Genomic DNA, 20974 nt, shown 5'->3' with positions numbered 1-20974 from the left:
AGCCATCTCCTCTGCACCTTCTTGTCCTGCAGGTCTGTGGAGAGTTCATAGCTGTCTGACAGGGCCTTGGAGCGCTTGATCTCCTCCTCCTCCTGCTTCCTCAGGGCGACACTGGCTGGCTGCAGGCGTGCCCTCTGAGCCCAAGGAAGGCCCACCCCGGCAGGGGGGCCCCCCATGTGGCTGCTGGTGGGGGGTAGTTGGCTCAGCCGGTAGGGGGGTTGGCTCCCAGGACTATCAACCGCTGTGCTCAGGTCACTGCCTGGGGCATCACCCTCCACACTGTGGGGAGGAGATAAAATGAGCCAGGATGTGGCAACAGGAGAGAGGCTTGCTAGGCCCAACTGAGTGAGTACACTAGATCCTGCCCCCAACCCCATCTTCTCCCATTTCCTCAGATACCTAGAGACTCCAACATTTAAGAGACCTTTAATCTGTCTCTTCACTGCCTACACGGTTCATTCACTCAAGTGCCCTTGTTTTTCTTTATTCCCTTTCAGTCCCTTCCCGTCAGAGCCCCATCTCCATAACTCTTCTGAGACACTGTTCCCTCAAGAGTGTCTTCTCAGTTTTGTCCTCAGTCCTACCCACCACCCCTCACAATCTGGTCCAGTCACAACTTTACTCCTAGTCTCCTCCCACTCCTGTCCCTAGCAGCTCCAGCCTCAAATCTTCCTTCCCCTGACGGCCTAGTTGCTCCCTCCCTGAATCTCTTCTCCACCCAGCTAATTCTTCATAACCCCATGCAGTGATTTCCCTTATAGTCCTATTCCCAGAACAACCCCAGACCAGGTTCCTTGACATATTGCCCCCCTCCCAGACCTGGTTGGTGATTCCTGCCCATCCAGGTCCTCCCTCCCCCACCCAGCCCTGCCCCTGTGCCCTGCCCCTGCCCTTAGCAGCCTGGAGTCCAGGCCTGGCCAGTTCCCAGGGTTCCCAGGCTGCTGCTGCTGCTGCTCTTGCTGTTACTGCTGCGGCTGCGGCTGCTGCTGCTGCTGGTGGTGAGAGGGCAGGGTGAAGGCACAGGCTGGGCCACAGTGGGAAGTGCCTCCCATTCAGCATCCTCACAGGTAAAGAGCTGCCCTGCGGGGAAGCTTCCTTTTTCTCCTCATGTCCTCCTCTGCTCTGCTCCGGGAGGAGGGCAGGGGGCTCTCAAGCAGAAAGGTAGCAGGAGCTGGGTCCCAGGTCTTGCCTGCTGGGGTTACCTAGAGCTGTTGTTCTGCCAGACCTGCTCCACAGTGCCATGGCAACCAGGCTGCCAGGGAACCCAGGTGGCAGCAGAGCTCCAGGGCATGTTGAGAAGCACAGAGGTGGGGTGAACCAGGAAGACTGAGGCATGGAGGAGGTTGTGGGAGAATGGGTGTGGCTGGGGCTAAAAGAATGATTTTTTTTTTAAATCAGGGAAGTAATATAGGCTGAGGGGAGGCTCTTGGCTAGTAAAAGGATCAAAGGGCCACTCCTCCACCTCTATTGAGAAAGGCCAGGGGGCAAGGCAAGGGCAAGCTGGGTGGGTGGAAGGGGTTACCTACTGGCAGAAGTGCCTGTGCTCTCTGTGGTCTGTCTGCCCTTTGTGCTGGAGGTCAGGGGCAGTAGAGCTGGGCTCTGCCCTGGTGGGAACTCTCAGTCACTGCTTATTCTCCACCCTACCAAGTACTAGTCAGAACGAGACTAGAGGGCTGCTGTGCACCCTAAATTTCCTTTCTCTCAGACCTCAGAGGCCCCTGATGCTACCCTCCACAGGTTAGACCCAGCCCAGTCCAGCATCAAAGACATTCCTCTTGTTTCCCTAGGATGGTGGAATCCTGCTCAGCAACCTCTCCAACATTTCCCTTACCAGTACACATTGCAAATCCAGCTTTGAGCAACTGTCTCCTCTATGTCCAAAACATCCACGGCTCTCACTGTCTGCAAGTTAGTCCGATCTCCAATCACTCTGGCATTGAAGACCTCTCAAGGTTCAACAGACAAGGCTTCTAGAATACTTAATATTTAGGTACCGTTCTTACCACTTTGTACTTAATAACTTGGTTGTTCTTTCCAACAATGCTATAAGGTTGTTATTTGTCTTCATTTTATATAGAAAACAAAGCCCGGAGAGGATAGCTACCAACAATACAAGCAGGATTCAACTCCAGGCAGAGTGACTTCAGAGTTCACGCCCTCAATCATTAAGCAACCCCCTAATCTTACCCACCCAGCCCAGCTTCTGTTTCTGTCAAATGTTCCTCAGGCCCCTACCTTCCAAACTGCTCATATAAGACCTACTCCCAATGCTATCCCCATCATTTCTGCTAGTGCAACCTGAGAAATGCTCCACACGCTAATTCTGTTAAGATTCAAGGTATATATATACCCCTACTGAGATGCCCCCTGAATCTTGCCACCAGCCAGAAATTACAGCTGATCTTCCTCAGACCCCCTATCTTTACAAATGGCTTCCTTTTTTTTTTTTCTTCTGGCAATGATTAGCTTCAGCAAAGAGTACATGACTCTCAGTACCCCAGCATAGGAAGGGAATTTGGTAATCTCTCTGGCTGGCACAGGACATGGGGCCTAGATCAGACCACAGTAGGTGTCTCTGGTATAAGCGAGTTAGTGAATGTTCTTGGTGGCTGCTCTAATAAAACTGTCACTCAAATGTATACCACAAACTTCAGGCTTATTTGCAAATCTCTTCTCTATCCTGTGGCTAGAGAGCTTGTTGGAACATACAAATCAGCCCATCTTTCTCATCTAACCCTGCCACAGTTTCCCATAACTCACTCAATAAACAACAACCAAGTCCTTTCCATGTATCAGCACTAAGCACCAAAAATACAGTAAAAATCAAAGCCACCAAATTATTTCTTCAGGAAGGTGATGCTATAGTAAAGGAAACAGGAGAGAGAGAGAGAGAGAGAGAGAGAGAGAGAGAGAGAGAATGAATTTCAAATAAATGTTAAGATAGAAAAAAGCAGTGTTAAAAGGTACCATTTAAATTGTGTGTGTGCACATTTGTGTGTGTGTGTGTGAGAGAGAGAGAAAGAGAGAAAGAGAGAGAGAAACAGAGGACAGAGAGAGACAGAGACAGACTAGGGATAGTACTCAGAAAATTATGCAGGCTAAGGAAGCTCTTGACCACTGAGCTACAAATCCAGCCAAATTTGCTATTTTAGATGTGATGTCCAGGAAAACTGTGGTTGAGGGGAATGACACAGAAGCAGAATCCTGGTGGAAATGAGGGAGTGAGCTGTGTAGCTGTCTGAGGCTAGAGAGTAGAGTCAGTACATGTCTACGTGTTTAAGAATCCATAAAAAAACCCAATATAGACAGAACACAGTGAACAAGAGAGGGTAATGAGAAATAAGATTAGACATGAAATGAGAGTCGTACTAGTTAATTTTTGTCAACTTGACACAAGATACTGTCACCTAGAAACGGGGAGCGTCGACTGAGGATTTGTCTCCATCAGATTGGCTTGTGGGCATGTATGTGAGCATTTTCTTGATTGTCAACTGATGTGGGAGGGCCTAGCCCACTGTGGATGGTGCCATCCTGGGCAAGTGGTCCTGGGGTGTACAGGAAAGCGGGTAGAGCAAAGCATGGAAAGACAGCAGTAAGCAGCATGGTCTTGGCTTCTGTTTCTGCCTCCAGGTTTCTGTCCTGAGTTCCTGCTTGACATTCCTGATGACGAAATAAACCTTTTCCTCCCCAAATTGCTTGTGATCCATGTTTTATCATAGCAACAAAAGCAGACTAATACAAGGGACGCTGAGCCTATCATAAAGACTTTGGCTTTTGCTCTGATTGAGACGAACATAAGAAGGATGTAGCCTAACTTATCAATAGCTTCCTTACCTGGCCTGAACCCTATATCACACCTAAACTTAACTACCTTCTGCTCACACTTCAACATTTAGCTCAGGTGTGCCTTTCCACATCTGCTTGCCTCCTTCGCACATGTTGCCTTACATACATGCCCCTCCTTCATGTTACTGTAGGGCTCTGCAGTCATCTCTGCCCCTTGCAATTCCTTGTAACAGGCACTGTTAGCCCCCTTTATAGTGAAGTGAAGTAGAGTTGATGTAAATGTAACTCAAGGTCATACATAGCTATTAAGTAAGAAAGCCAAATTATAAACTCAAAGCTCAGACTACCCACTAATGATATCTCAGCATCTCTCCCAACCCTGTGCTGCTCTAGGCTTTCTACTTCTTGGTAATTCCTCTCTTGAGAACTTGCCCCATTTTGATTGCAAAGAGAAAAGTCACAGGAATTGTAGGGTGACAGCACAGCCTCCCATGGGAGAGACTGGCCAAAAACAAGGAGATTGCTTGAGGGGATGGTTTTGCTATCATACATACCACTGAAGAATCTGTGACTTCAGGAACCCCTCATGTCAGAGCCCGTAAAACACTTAGTAACAGGCCAATCACCTGGAACCCTCCCCCACATATGGACAAGTATAATATCACAGACACATTCAAAGGCCAACAAATCTAGAAACAAATATACACATCCATAGTCACATGGAAGTAGACATGAATGCATGTAGATACAAACACACATTGCCTGCAGGACTATTCTTTAGGGGGAAATGAGAGCATCCTTTGCAGAGGGGGAAAATAAGCCATGCTACACAAATAACCACAGAACAAAGTGGAAAGTTATCAGGGTGGGGAATACAGGAAGTGATGGGGGAGTAAAGGAGAGAGATTCCTTCTGCTTGGGGGTGGCTGAGCAGAATAAAAATAAACTGGCACTTCACTATGCACCTACCCTGTGTCAGGCATTTTCCACACATTATTTAATCTGCATGGCAAACACAAGGAAAAAATTAGGATTCCTGTTTTACAGAGGAAGAAAAGAGCTCTAAGGGGGAAACTGACTGACAAAGGTCACAGAGCTAGCAACTGGCAGGGTAGGGATTCAGACCCAAAGCCTGTGCTGGCCCTCCTGCTGTCTTGAAGTCTTCCTGGGAGAGGAAGCTCATGGACTGTACTTTGCCTAGGAGGAGCTAGGTGAGATGAGAGTAGAGCAACCTTGTAAGCCAAGGCTCTAAGATGGGGGAAGCAGGTTAGGCTGCCTTCTAGACACTTGAGGTTAGTCTGCCCATGACAGAGGGTGGGGCATAGACCCTTCCCAGATGCTACTCCTGTTTAGTGTGTGTGTGTAGGTCTTTTCTCCCTCCTTCTTTTTATTGGTACTGCCCAGAGCCAAGAATTCAGCCTGGGAATGGGAATCAGAATGCAGTTGCCATGGAAATGAATGGAGACTGTTGCTATGGATACCATAAGATGAGGGCAAGAGGAAAGCAAGGTTGCTGAAAACTATCCCCATGACAACTTAGGTTGGAAAGGGAAGGGACTAGAAGTGCGATACAAGAAAACAAGGGGGTCAGGGTGTGTAGATGGGAACCAAGGGTTTTAAGTTCTAGAAGTAAAAGGCTAGGCAAGAAAACTGGAGCTGACAGAGAGAGTGACGACAGGAGCAGGGCCTTTTGCTATCCAATCCAGTGTCACATAAAGTCCAATCCCAAATCCAGCCTGGATTAGCTAACAACTGAGGGCTAACCAGGTAAACAGTGGGAAAGCAGATTCTGGGAGCCCAAAGCCTGGGTTGGAATCCTGGATCTGCTCATTTGCAACCCTAGAAAAAAATACTAGTTTTAATTTACTCTTTTCACCAGGCCTAGCAACTGGGCAAAGTCCCGCTTTTCTCACTGAAAGAGATACAACGTAGGTGGGGAGATGAACTCAGTTGCAAAAGGTCTCAAAACTAAGTAGTAGGGGAGCCAAGACTGAAAAGAAAACATATCTGAGCATACAAGGCTGGTAGTATGGCAGAGCATTTGCCTAGCATCTCCAGTTTGGGGTTTGATCCCCATTTCCACACACATGAAACAATGAGTCTGCATAGAAAAGTTCCTGCTCTTCCTGTCCCCTCCCGAGGTGGAGTCCTTGACTAACCATCTCTCCATTTCTTCCCACAGTGGCACACAACGGACTAACAGCGGACTAGACCCTGAGGTAAATATTCGTGGAGCAGTAAGTGAGGAATCAGGAAAGCTGAAGTTAGATGGAAAAAGCTCCTGCATTTAAGAACAATGATTCATGGATTTGTTCAGTCCACAGAGTTGGAGTGAACTTTGCAAACAAGTATTAAGAACCATCCAATCCCATAGACGCAAGTGGAGCTCAGGCATCAAAAGGATCTTTCTCTCAAAAACTTCCCTATCTCCTAGACAAAAGTTGCACTTTGAGCTACAAATACCCATGCCACGCCCACCACTTCCTATTGTCTCTCGCTCTGCTCAATATGTTCCAAACAGGGAACAACAATAGGCTACTTGCAATTCCCATATAGCAAACGTATCCATCACCTTTTTGCATTCAAAGACTTGCTTTAATTTTCTTGTCCAAAATGTCTTTTCTCCTTTTTACCCTTGGACTTAACTGGCCCAGATGAGCTCATCTTCATTTTGTATACCCTGAACAGGCAGAACCTCCAGCCAAGAGAATTCTGACTCACTCTCAGCCCACCAGCACCCAACAGGATCAGGTACTGTCTCCTCTGTGTCTCATGCTCACCCGTCTCATGGTGGCCCTTATCACCAGTCTTTCTTGAAATATGCATTGCCCACTCTTGATCCCCATATCTGTTTTCCTTTTATACAAAAAAAAAAAAAAAAGATTTATTTTATTTGTATGAGTACACTGTAACTCTCTTCAGACATACCAGAAGAGGGCATCAGATCCCATTACAGATGATTGTAAGCCACCATGTGGTTGCTGAGAATTGAACTCAGGACCTCTGGAAGAGCAGTCAGTGCTCTTAACCGCTGCCATCTCTCCAGCACCCCACCCCCACCCCATCGGTTTTCCAAGAGTAGTGGCTTGCTGTGATTCACTTTTATGGAGCTACCATGCACAGGTCAGGGCCTAGCATACCTTGCTCAGCTAACCTGTCCCCTAAATCTACAGGTAACATGTCTGTATGTGTGTCACCATCTGTCTGATAACTGCTACCCTAAGAGCCCCATGTTTAAAAGCCAACCATCTCCTATCCTTGTGATTAAATTCACTGGGCACACACATAGAAGCTTTCAGGTGCAGAAAGCCAGACTTCACACAGAAATCTCATATTCTCAGGATTCCTCAAGCCTTGGCTCACATAGTCACACTTCCTTAGATATACAGCAACAACTCATGCAGTCTTTCACTACTGTGAGACCCGTCTAGCCTCACATGCATGTGCCCATAGACGCACAGACACATGGAGGCATATTTTTCTCACCACAGATATAGGTCTGCTCCCTTCCCACAGCATAACCCACTCTGATCCAGCCAATTCAGTTGCCTGCACAGGTGTCAAGCACTCTTACAGTGTGTTCTTGACTTGCCTTCTTCCTTTATTCAGTTAACCCCTGCCCACTTCCTTCTATCTCCACTCAAATAAAGTATAGAGGATGTTCTCCTGGTCGCAGGTCACCTAGACTCACATATCCTGGAGAGACATTTGAGCACAGTAATTACTCGCCATTCCCCAACTTGACCCTGGTGCACACCAGTGGGGTTTTCCCTCTACGGACCCTATCCCTTGAAATGTCTTCTTGCCTCTTGCCACCTAATCAAATCTTTCCCAATATCTGAGACCCAATTTTTATCCATCTTCCTCCAGCAAGCCCCCCGGACCCTACCACTCCCCACCCACATTCCCATTTCCTAACATAAACACATCATGGATGGAGGAGCACAAAATCACAACGGGCCCTGTCTTCTCTCCCAGGAGCACCCTGAAAAGCAATGGTTCTCAACCTTTCTAATGCTGGGACCCTTTAATACAGCTCCTCATGTTGTGGTGAACCCCAACCATAAGATTATTTTGTTGCTACTTCAGAACCGTAATTTTGCAACTGTTATGAATCATGATGTAAATGTCCGATGAGAGACCGCTGCTTTAAAGAGTCTTAGCTTTCAGCCAGGTCAAGGAAGCGTTTGCAGTTTTGTTGGGAAAATGGCTTCCTCTTGGAGATCCTAAAGTTACAGTACCAGAACCAAGGAATCCTAATATCACAGAATATTAAAATCATATCATCAGATTTTTAAGTGGTAGAATTATGAAATCTAAAATCATAGGATTGGGGAATCCAAGTATCATAGCACTGTACAAAGAGAACTCACAGAACTGCATGAAATTTGTCCCAGAATCATAGTATCTTCAAAGCTCATAATTACAGCTTTTTAAAATAGTAGCATCTCAGATTCTGAATGTCAGCGCTGGAAGAATTCTGGTGACCCTGGTCAAAGCACTCTACCAATTTTCCAGGTGAGTAAACTATGTATTACAGAAGTCAAGGGCCATGTCCAAGATTAGCTAGTTCAAAAATGCCCCAGGCTAGGGCACTAAAGAAGGTAATAGGTGTGCTCCTGCCGGGAGACATTCACACATTTATTTTTTAAATGACTTTGAGGCATTGACAAGCCACAAATCAAACCCTACTCTGTCTTCCAGCCCTTTACCAGCTTTGGATAGGAAAGAAGGCAAAGTTCTGGTGGGGATGGAGACAGGGGGATGGGGTAGGGTGGAACATACATCAGACAGAGAGAAGAGATCAGCTTTTATTGATGGAAATTTCTTTATACATAGCAACACACATGCTGAAAGGCCTTTTCCTCCTAATCATGTTTACAGAGCGCTATGGGAGTGATAGGGGTTGGGGAGAGGGTATGAGGTGAGGCCTTCAAGCAGTGGACAAAATATGGCAGCTATGGCCACAGCAAGGGAATGAGTGACGGGGAACTAGGCAGGCTGGGTTCCTGCTCCCGTCTGGTCCTCTGAGCCCTAGGCACCCTGCATCTCTGTTTGTGCTCACAGAGAACAGAGGTAGGTCCTTGGGGTGTCATTTGGAGACCTCTCCAGTAGTAACAAGCTCCAGGGTGCCTGGGAAGTGGGTATACGGGGGCAAGAGGGTCCAGGTTGCAAGCTTCAAGCTCCAAGCTCTGCTTCTCCCACAAATTAGTAAAATCTAGGACTCTAGCTCTTTAATTCAGGGACTAGAGCCTAGGGGAGACAGCAGGGGTAGGGAGGAATTCCAAGAAGGAGGTTGGGGAAGTAAGAGCATGATGCTTGCCCATCTGGTTCCTGAAGCAGGGGACAGGGTCCCATGAGGGATCCATAGAGGCAGGGGTGGGGGCTGGTTAAGGCTTTTGCTTCTGCATAGAAAATGGCCCTTGTCCTCTCAGTTACCGAGAGGAGGGACTACTGCATTCGGAGGCCGGACAGCAGAACTGGTGAGCGTCTTCCTCTTCCTCTTCCTCAGTTTCCTCCTCCTCCTCCTCTTCCCTGGGGCCAGGAAGGGCAGGGTAGAGGCCACAGGCAGGGGTGACAGAGAGAGGCAGAGACATTAGTTTGCAGAGAAGGGGAGATACATGAAAGGGCCAGAACTGGGAGGTTGAACTAGGATGGGGGTCCAAATGGTGTGACACATTATCCAAGGCCACATCCAATTCAGTCTTCAAGAAAGGAATAGCCCTCCCCAACCCAGCCTTAATCTTAGGGTCACCTTCCCAGTATAGAAACACAATTTCTGACTCTGACAGTTGCCCAACCTTAATTTTCCTATAAATAATAGCAACCTGTTTTATGCTAGAACTTAGTATACATTATCTCATGTAACCCCTACAACAACTTTGCAAAAGCATCATTTTAGAAATGATGCTTAACTTTAGATACATTAGATAAGTTGGGCATAAAATATTTAATCCAGAGTTCTTAGAGCTTCAGGTCTCACACTCCATCCTTTCACTCTGTCCTTATGGGACAAAGATTTGTATTTCATTAAGACTCGAGGTCAGCAAAAACAAGAAGATGCTTATAAATAAAGCATGAGAAGTGCACAGCTTTAGAAGTAAAAAGACCTGAGTTCATGGGTTAGGGATGTAGCCTAATATAGAGCCTAGCATATGAAAGGCCCTAGGTTACACTCCTAGAACCCACAAAAAAAAAAAAGAAAGAAAGAAAAGGAAAAAAAAAGGAAAAAAGAAAAGGAGAGGAAAGGAGAGGGAAGAAAAGAAAAGAGAGGAAGATTTGGACCTAGACCCAGGCTTCATAAGTGTTTCCATGATATGTGGCCTTGAGCATTGTAATGCCCCTCTCATCTGTAAAATGGGACTTATGGTTCTAACGCCCAGGACTGTTGTGAGGCCTAGGACATCAAATTCCTAGCAAACAATCAGAATGGAAACAAGAACAATGTGGTTTTGTTAATTGTTTCTAAATCTCATTTCTAAGAGGCCAGACTGCATTTGGCAGCCACTGGAGTGGAGTTACAATACCAAGGAGTGTATGGGCTGGGAGGGGATCAGATGCCTCAGAAGTAAAAAGGTGGGTCTTCTGGGGACAACCAGGGAAAAGGCAACATCCCATTCCCAGACTCAGTTAAGAAAATGTAAGAAGTATAAAAGAAAAGGATCAGAAAGAGATGAGGAGGAAAGATGACAAGCAGGGGAAGGCACTGTGGTCCATCTGGCAGACAAGCACACGCATGAATACACATACACACATGCACACACCCTTCTCCAACCTGGAGATCCCTCTGACACACTGTTCTACACACTAAATCAGCACAATCACATAAGCCAGGTCTCAAAGCCCTGAGCCTTGGTTTCCCACTCCTCGTCTCTACAATGTGATAAAATGCCATAGTTCTTAAGGTCGTCATGAGAAAAGAATGACAGTCCAGTCTCACTGTGCATTTTCCTATTACCAAGGGCAGGCCCCCGTTCTCTCTCTCCCTTGGACAACCTCCTTCTCCTTACTTTTTAAGCCACCTTAAAAGTTCACTCTAAGTGCCTATCTCTTGTGCTCACATACTCATCTTGGCTCTTCATTGTCTGATGGGTAAAGTTAAGACTCCAAGTTGCCATTGAAGGCTCCCTCATCATATGGTCTCACCTGGCTTTTCTGGACAAATTGATTCAAACAGGCCTGACTTCCAGTACCAGCTCCACCACCTACCACCTCAGTAGATTGGGATCCATTCCTTAACCAGCCTGGGACTCATTTTCCTTATCTGCAAAATGAAGAACTATCTATCCCATAGGGTATGGTAGGACTAAATAAATCCATGGATAGTTTGATGTTTAACACATGGTAACATTATTATGGCTGCCATTGCCAGTGGTGTCCACGTTGTTATACTCACTCATGCTGAACTGTCAACAAATGAGTTCATTATTCCATCTGTATGCCTAGCCTTTTCACTGCTCTATGCCTTTGCTGTTTCTATTCATGCTGAATTTCATGCACCTGATCAAATGCTGCTTCCCAAGAGCCATCCTCCCTGACTCCCAGACATAGGTTATTCTTTGCTTCTACCTGGCTCTAGCATTTATGTGCTTGGTCAGGGCTCTTTGTTGATTTCTTTGAACTTCTTGAAGCATTCCTTTTACCAATCTCAATGCACCTATATGCCCACTACCACTACTACTTCCCCTCTTGGAGAGAAAGAGGGGTGCCCTATACTATTTAAGACCAGTTTCCACCTGGGCTCTGGGGCCCATCCCTGCTCTCTCAGCCACAACAACCATCTCTTCTTTCTCCCACATTCTCAACTGTTCCCTCTTTGTTGCTTCCCTTCCTGTCCTCATTTATAGAAACTCAAGTCTTTCCCATCTGGGAATCAAAACTCTCTACCTGCCTCCACATCTCCCTCTGTCCCTCTTTCTTCTTCACAGCTAAGCTTCTTGAGAAATGTGTCTACACTGGCCATCTCCATCTCAGTACCTCCTACGAGTTCTGCAACCCACTGCAATCTGCCTCTTGCAGTCATCACTGCATGGAAAATGGTTTTTTAGAAAGGTTGCCCAGGACTTTCTCATAGTTGAAGCAATATATTCACTTCTACCCTGGACTTAACTCCTCCTGGCCACAAGATTTAATACTCTTAACAAGGCCACTTCCTTCCTTGGTGAGCCCCATCACAGTTGGTTTTCCTGCTATTTCTCTGGCCCAGCCCTCTACTTCTTTTTGGGCCCACCCTTCATGTTGTTACCTCTTCCCCAGTTCTTCCTTCATATTCTCTTTCATGTTGCTTCCCTTTAGTGATGTTATTCCATTTCGTAACTTCAGGTATGGTTCTATCTAGCACAGATCTTTCTTCTGGGTCTAGGCTAGCCTGTCCATCCTGTCCATCCTGTCCAACCCTCAGGTGCTAGAGGAACCTCTCCCACAACCTTATCAGTGTAAGCCTTGCCTTTCGCATCTCCCACCTTAGTGAAAACTATTGCTTGACACCTAGTCACTTGTGCCCAAAATACATCTCGGAGTTACCCCGCCAGTCAGGCCCAACCTTTTGACATTTTGACATGACGATACCTCCACAGTTTATACTTCAAAATTGTGTGATCATGTTACAAGGGGAAAAACGCAAAAGGTCTCAACAGTGTTTTAGGCAAGTTTTACATTTTGTGTTAGACTAAATTCATAGCTACTACTAGTCAAGTGTGGCCTACACATTGGAGATTGGACACACAAGCTTGATTCTTCCTGCTTCCTTAGCAAGTCAGAGTGACTGACTGGAAGTTGCTCATTTTACCTTCGAAATAGCTCTAACATTCTGTATATCATCAGCTGCTGGCACATTATCTTCTAGTCCTTTTGCTCCTCATTCAACCTTTCTCAAATCACATCATTCTTTCTACTGTTCTTCGCTGCTGGCACATTATCTTCTAGTCCTTTTGCTCCTCATTCAACCTTTCTCAAATCACATCATTCTTTCTACTGTTCTTCAAACACACACGCCATCTGAAATATCACTTAAATTTGTGTATAGCTTTGCTGCCTGACTTCCGTCAAGCCTCTGATCAACAATGCATCATTAAAGAGTTAACTCCTTAAAAGGTACACCAACATCCTCTACCCCTTCGCCACACACATCCTGTCATTTGTTATTTGTCATATCCACCAGGGCAGGCATCTGTCCTGCTCAGTGCTCCATTGCTCATGCCTAGAATAGTGCTTTAGTAATTATTCATTCAATAAGTGAATCCATTGCTAAGCCTGAAGACTCTTACTGTGAACTCCATTCTCAATCATGTCCACCTCCTCCTCCATCTGTCTTCACTCCCCAAATCTCTGACTCTGGTACTTTGTTCTGCCAATCACTTCTCAGTCAATCTCCTCTTCTCTATGCTCACTGTTACTTTCTTAGTTTCTCTTTTCTTGGATGACTGCATTAGCCTCTTCCCAAATCTCCCTTCCCTCTAAAATGTTAATTTGATAATGACACTTTCCTATTCAAGAACTGATCAAATCTCCCCAGCTGTCTACCCCCTTGAAAAAAATAACAACCCTATACTCCCCCAGACAACTGACTCTGCTCCACTAACATTTTTATTTGTTCTTTCTTATCTCCAAACTCTGTGTAGACTCTCAGAGCATCCTCCATCTTCTATCTTTATCCTCTCTTTTTTGAGACAGGGTTACTCTGTGTAGCCCTGGCTGTCCTGGAACTCGCTTTGTAAGCCAGGCTGGCCTAGAACTCACAGAGATTTGCCTGCCTCTGCCTCCCTAGTGCTGGAATTAAACTTGTGCACCACCACTAACAAGCTATCTTTAGCTCTTGGCATCATTATGGATCTTAAGTAACTAGCTTAGATGTTACTTTCTTTGGAAAACTTTGTGTGACTCACAACTAAGAAGCAATATCTCCCTCTCTCCATCTCCCTGTTCTCTAATCCAGAGGAAAATAAGTGTCTCTGGTGTTACTTGGGGTCTCTAAGAACAAGGACTACGGTGGAAGTTAGTAATTAGGTATGAGACCAAGGACTTTGGATAGTGGGTGAGTGAGCATCAATGGAGGTTCTTGCTTCTTGTACTTTTATCCTGGGCTAATCTATTACCTGCTCTCTGTCATCCTGTTAATGTCTACTCATTTCTGTCCTCCTGCCCCTCACCTTTGCTATCTATAATAGTTTTACCACCAAACAGTTGGATTGAAGCTTATTAACAACTCTCAAAGGAATTGGATTCCAAACTTTGAAGTTAAAATGCCTCTAAATGAATGGTGCCCACCAGAGTTATGCAATGTACTAACTACTTGATGCTATGTTTTCTATGACAATCCAAAGTCAAACCTCACACTGGCCTCTGTGTACACAATCCACTTTTTGTAGACAAGGCTTTCTGTATCTCTGGCTGAACTTTAACTCTCCATATAGTCAAAGATGGCTTCCTGATCCTCCTGCATCCACCTCCCAAGTGCTAAGATTACAGGTGTGTGCCACCTTGCCACAATTCATTTATTATATGGACTGGTGGTAGAACAGTTCTACACTTGATCTTAGCCAAAAGGCCAAGAAACGATGATAGGACAGTTCTAAAACACAAATTTTTATCAAGTTATACTCTCATTTCAGATTCTTTCATGTGATAGTTTGTTACCAAACAATTTTGGCTCTCAGCCTTTTTGAGGGGATACAAATTCCTTTATACATTCAATGAAAGCCACAAGCTGTCTTCCCCATAAAATTATGTGCATATAGTTATAGACGTGTAGCATTTTGATCCAATTTCAGGAGGTTCGTGGGCCTCATGAAGCCTATCTGGGAGCCATACAGTCTACTCTCTTGCTCTATCTAAAAACATCCAGTTCTTTTGCATATGCTATTTCTTCTGTCTAGAATATTCTTCAGTACTTAACCCATCTGGCTAATTCTTACTTATCCTTTAAGACCCAGAATGCAGGGTGAATTTATCTGTGCCAGCCCTAGACACAGGGATGGATTCCTTCTTTTGAGCTTCCCTACCCTCTACATCTTGTTTTCTTTTCTGTCACAGGCCTTCACAATCTTCCCTCAACTAACTGTGGATTCAGGGAAGACAACAACCATTACCTTCCATAGGCAATACTCCCAAGTGTCTACTGAAATAAGTACCAATGACCACAACTCTGAGTACCCATTATGTTCCAGGTACTCAGTGATATGAATTCTGAATGCACTCATTTGAATGAGGTCATCTATTCCTCAGTCACTAAAATTCATGATGTTGTTCATAGTATTCTGTTCTTTTCAACAAAGAAGACAATAGATTAAGAGATATGTGAAGTTGTTCAAGAGACAGAGTTTGGACAGAGATTGCCATGGATACCACAGCAAATAGTGGTATACCGTACCCTACTGCTCTGGATTGTACAATTAATTACAAGCGAGTATCATCAAAAGAAGAGCACCAAGAACTAGGACCAGAGTTCTGGTCGTGGGTTCTATTTTTCAAGACACCTCTTATTCTAATTCCCACAGAGGTCCTGCCAAGGCCAGGCACCTGACGCTCTCCTTATGTATCCTCCTCTTTCCCCAAATCCTGCCTGCTATGGTCAGGGCCAGCCTTCGTTTCAGAACAGTTGTCACACATTTATAATGTTGCACACTTTGTCAGTAGGAAAACAAGACCTGAATAGTCTTTCCTAGTCTTTAGTTGACAGCCACCCTGCAGTTTCACACATACCATCCCCGATCCTAAAAACAGCCTTGAGAGGCAAGTAGGCATTAGCTTCATGACTAGACTGGGGAAAGAGAGGCCCAGAAGCTAAATGACTTGCCCCGAGTCACAGAAAGGTAAATGGAAAAGGCTGAACTTGAATAAACTGACTCAACTACTTTTCCCCAGTGAAGTCATTATGCTTGGAAGAGTTAAAAAGACAAGGCATCATCATGAAGGAGGATGAAAGAGAATTATTATGTTTTTTCAACTCATTACAAATGTCACCTATAGGAAGCCTTTCCCAGGAGCCAGATGGAGTTACATGCCTTTATTCTGGCAGCCAGCTTAGCATAATTCAGTCTCATTCCAAAGTACACTGTGCCTCTTTCCTGCCTGCTAGACTAGAACTCCCTGAAAGCAGGGCCAGATATACTCCATTCCAAAAGAGCAGCATGCACACTTAACCACTGAGTCATCTCTCCAGTCCCAAGAATGTATAGTTTATTTAAAGTGAAGATAAAAGTTATTTTCATTGCTTTAAGTGTATAGACTAAGTAAAGGTAAAGGTTAGTCATAAATCCTGTCTTTATTTAAGGCATACATTATATAACTTTTTAATTAAGAGGTGGTCAAAGGGTTGGAGAAATTGTTCAGTGGTTAAGAGCACTGCCTGTTCTTGCAGAGGACTGGAGTTCTAGTCCCAGCACCCTTATCATCTCTAACTCTAGTTCCAGGGCATCTGGTGCCCTCTTCTGGCCTCAGTGGGCACTAAACATTCAAGTGGTGCTCAGACACACATGCAAATAAAACACCCATGCACATACATTCAGTTCATAAATTTTAAAAAATTAGAAGACTTGGTCAAGAGTAGCATTTGAGGCAGGAGGGATGGCTTATGTATTAAGAGCATGCTGAAGACTAAAATTCGACCCTTAGCACACACACCAGAAGCGCATAACCTCCTAGATCTCCAGCTCCGGGGGCATTCACTTGCAAACACTTGGTCTACATAGTGACTTCCAAGACAGCCAGAGCTATGTAGTGAGAGTCTGTCTTAAAACAAAACAAACAACAATAATAACAAAGATACTTGCACTCCCGTGCATATACCCATACACACACACACACACATACACACACACATACACACACACACACACAGAGAGAGAGAGAGAGAGAGAGGGAGAGAGAGAGAGAGAGAGAGGGAGAGAGAGAGAGAGAGAGATGAGGGGGTGGGGGAGAGAGAGAGAAGTAATAGTTTTTTAAAAGGGGCGATATTCTACAAGGGTATTTAATAAATAGTTTCACAATAGAGCTCATGTTTGAAATTTGAATTGGATGTTTTAGGAAAGGTTTCTGTCTGGCTATCTAGGCTTTCTGTCACTAAATCCTCAGAAAAATGTTGCTCCAAGACATGGTTTTCATCTTGGAAGAATGTGCACACACTCATGATTCCCATGCTCATGATAGCCACTATCACAAGCCTGCGATGTCATCACTCAGGAGGCTGAAGCAGGAGAATCAAGAGTTTCAGACCAGCTGGTGCTGACAGCCAGACACTAGCCCATAAATCCAAAAAGGGAAAGAAATTCTCCTGGAAACGGACAAAGTGTCCCCATAAGACAAACAAATAAAAACCTTTATTAATCCGTACGCCAATCAAGGTATCTAAGAGGCTCTGTTTTTTTTTTTTCACTATCCTTCTGATCTTTTAAAATTTTTGTACCTAAAAACAGTTTGTTATGGTTTCACCTCAGTTTGTTAACCAGCGATAAGGTTAACATACTTATTAGGCAATTATCTATTTTATTGTTGACTCATCAAATCATGTTATTTCAACATTTTATTTTACTTTATTTGAAACAAGATCTCACTCTGTATATAGTACAGGCAGTCCTGGAACTCTCTAGCACAGGCTGGTCTTGAACACACAGTTCCTTTTGTCTCAGCTTCCTGAATGGTAGGATTATAGTTGAAAGCTACCATGCCCACCCTAATTTTCCATTTTCAATGGGTTGGGTATCTTTTTCTTACTGACTTCCAGGAGACTAACTATATAGATTTAGACAGAGATAGCAACATCTTACCTGATGTCTATGTAGTAAGGATACTTTCTAGTGCCTTGTTAATTTATGTCTTAACTTGTATACATTATCTTTCTCCACACAGAAGAAGTTTTACATGTTAATGCAGAAAAATATTACTCTATTTTATGGCTCCTATTTTGTTTTGTTTTTAAGAAGAGATCTGGGATCTCACTACGTTGCCCCTGTTAGCCTTGAACTCCTGACCTCACGAAATCCTTCTGCTTCACCTTCCTGAGTATCTGGGAATGCTGTCATGTCCCAATAATAGGTTTTATTTTCATTGTTGTTGCTGGTGTCTTTTCAAGACAGGGTCTCAATATGTAGCTTTGGTTGTCCTACATACTCACTCTGTAGACTAGGCTGCCTTTGAACTGACAGATATCCATCTGCCTATGCCTCCTGAGTGCTGGGACTAAAGTTATGCATACTACTTAGGGTCTTAAAGCCTCACATTGCAAGACTATCTGAATATAATTAAAACATTCCAGACTTCTTTCTTGTAATTCTACAACCATGTCTTCATACATGTCACTAGTCTGAAATATCTTCTTTATCACATATATGAACTTCCTATTTCAACATATGGGCTTTCATCTAAACTCCCACTCCATTCCATTTATATATTCCTCAATTTCTGGTAGGATACAATATTTGTAATTACTGTAGTCTTACTTTTTAGATGTATTTATTTTGTTATTTTATGTGTATTTCACATCACATGTATGCCTTGTGCCTGTGGCGGTCAGAGGAGGGTCATCAGATCCCTTAGAAGTGGAGTTATGGAATGGTTGTGAGTCACCATGTGGGTGCTGGGAATTGAACCCAGGCCCTCTGTGAGAGCAAACAGTGCCCTTAACTGTTGAGCCATCTTTCTAGTCCATTAATGTGCACTTCTATGGTAAGGTTTGGGTCCATCTAATGGATAAATCTCCTACATTATTCCTCTTTTTCAAAAATTTCTTAATTATATACCTTTTCAAAGGAACTTCAAAATGCAATTACTCAATACCATAGAAAATATCATTGAAATTTTCATGCCAATTGCATTGAACATTTTGATCAAATTTGGGGAAAATATCCTTGTTTACCACACTGAAAACCTTTTCATCCTCAAATAGAAGATAATCCTGATGTAGTCAAGGCTTCAGTAAAAATTTACAGCCCTTTACAAAAAATATTTTCTGTTTCATATAAATTTCTAGGGATTTTGTAAATTGTTTCTACTACTGTAAATAGCATCTTTTAATTTTTATTTTAATTTTTTTCAAGACAAGATTTCTCTGTGTAACAGCCCTGATTGTCCTGGAACTAGCTGTGTAGATCAGGGTGGCCTCAAACTCACAGAGATCTGCCTGAATCTGCTGGGATTAAAGGTGTGAGCCACCACTGCCCTGCAAAAGTATCTTTTTCTATTCTGTCATTTAGTTGGATGCTACTGGTATTCAGAGATGCTAATGTTTTGAGTACATATTTGCCCTGTATGAACCTATCACACTGGAATTTCTTAGTTATTGAAGGAAGCTTTCATTTTATTCTCTCTGATTAGACAATCATATTATCTTCAGATAATACTAATTATGATCCATTCTAATATTTACACTACTCATTTCTTTTTAGATACCATTGTTTATAATTACAATGAAATATATACATGTATGAAATCATCATATAACAAATTCAATAAAAATTATTTTTAAAATCCCAGTTTACAATTTCAAAAAATTATTAAATAATAGTGATAACAATCATTCTTACTTTGTTCTTGAATTTAATGGAAATGTATTAAGTGATTTTCATTGTTGCTTTTGATTGTCTCTGATTTCTTTTTTTTTTTATGGTTTTAGAGCTTTATTGTAGAAAGGCAGGGGGAAGGAGAGAAGGGAGAAAGAGAGAGGCTGGCCATGGCCATGTGGAGGGAGGGGAAAGGAGAGAGAGAAGGAGGGCTAGAAAGGAGAGTAAGAAAGGTGGGAGCTAAAAGAGCTCTGATTTCTGATAAAAACAAACCTTTACAAATTTAAGGAAAATTTCACTAATTCCTAGCTATCTTTTGCTACATAACAAGTTATTCCATTGTAGCAAGAGAATATATTGTAAATATATCAGAACATTTTCTAGCATTCATGAAAATGATCTTTCCTATAAAAGAAAAACATTGTAATAAATTACAATAGCAGAGTTCCTAACATTTATCATTATAATAATTATTATTTTAATGTATATGGGTGTTTTGCTTGCTGTATGTCTATGAACCGAATGCATGCCTGGTGCCTGCAGAGGGCACCCCCTGGAAGTGGGATTATAGAAGTTTGTGAGTTGCCTTGTAGGTATGGGGAATCTAACCCAGGTTCTTAGGAAGAGCAAATATTGTTAAGCACTGGGTCATCTCTCTAGACCCGAGGCTTCTTAATGTTGACAATCCCTGCACTCCTGGGGAGCCTTTATTTGTTAAGATATTTCATCTGTCTGTCTGAGGCAGTCTAGATTTGGTTCAAACTTGCTTCTGTAGCCAACTCTAACCTTGAATCCTTCATCTTCGAGCCTCTATCTTTTATTCCAAGTGCTGGAATTACAAACCTATGCCACCAAGCCAAGAAAGATATACTTTTAATATTCTACTGGATTCTATTTAATATTCTATTAAAATATGTATTACACCAGGAGCACATGCCTGAAATGCCAGACATAGCTCAGTTTAACATGCACAAAATCTCTGCACCGAATTCCTAGTTCTGATAGATAACAAACAGACTAACAAACAAATAATCCCTCACTGATAGATAATTTTTTGTTGTGTTTCGTTTTGTTTTTGAGAGCAGGGGGATTAAAAACCAAGAGCTTTGTGTTCTTCCATTTAACTGTATCTCCAGCTCTGTTCTGCTTTGTTTTTGAGAAAGGGTCTCTCTCCATTCCCCAGGCTAACATCAAACACCTACCCTAAGTGCAGCATTCTTGTCTCGGCCACTTGAAAGGCCAGGGGACTGTAGGTATGTCACTGAACAGCTAGTTACCTACCTAGCCTTACAGCACAGGAAGATGGTCCTATTACCCAACCTTGCAAGAATTGCTAGGACTTTCAGGACCTCCAGAAAAACAACTGGACATGGCATTTTTTCTCAAGAGAAAAGATGACCAGTTTTTTCAATGTATTCCTTACTTTTCCATCCTAATCAAGTTTTTTTGTCCTTTTGTAGGTAATTGCAGTAATTTACGTGTTCCTAGAAAATCACCCAATTAAATTGCATTTTTGTGTTTCTTGGTATAAATACACACACACACACATACACACAGCATTTCTTATAACTTTTAAAAATTCTCTTCAAAATCTATAGTAATTCCTCTTTTAAAAAATCGTATTTCATTTACAATTTTTGCTTTTTAAAAAAAAAAAAGACTTCTTTATTATATGTAAGCACAGTGTAGCTGTC

General features: G+C 43.3%; 1 protein-coding gene, 1 long non-coding RNA gene and 1 pseudogene across 11 annotated transcripts in view; 1 reads left to right on the top strand and 2 right to left on the bottom strand.

Annotated features, from left to right (window-relative positions):
• The window catches only part of Iqsec2 (IQ motif and Sec7 domain 2), an 81055-nt gene that overhangs the window by 22051 nt on the left and 38030 nt on the right, over window positions 1–20974 (bottom strand). For all 10 annotated transcript variants that reach the window (XM_006528842.1, XM_006528848.3, XM_006528844.1 and 7 more), the window contains one exon: window positions 18–279. In XM_006528842.1, coding sequence (XP_006528905.1) covers window positions 18–279 — 262 coding nt within the window. The remainder of the gene's footprint in view (window positions 1–17; window positions 280–20974) is intronic.
• Gm52430 lies at window positions 91–2439 on the top strand. Its single transcript, XR_003953083.1, has 3 exons — window positions 91–1067; window positions 1788–1990; window positions 2078–2439. It is a non-coding gene; the product is annotated as a predicted gene, 52430 (long non-coding RNA).
• Window positions 14243–14344, bottom strand: Gm52480 (annotated as a pseudogene).

Source organism: Mus musculus, chromosome X (assembly GCF_000001635.26).
Source record: "Mus musculus strain C57BL/6J chromosome X, GRCm38.p6 C57BL/6J".
In the NCBI taxonomy this organism is placed as follows: Eukaryota; Metazoa; Chordata; class Mammalia; order Rodentia; family Muridae; genus Mus; species Mus musculus.
Note: the sequence above shows the minus strand (reverse complement) of the source record. Positions and strands in the feature narration are given on the sequence as shown.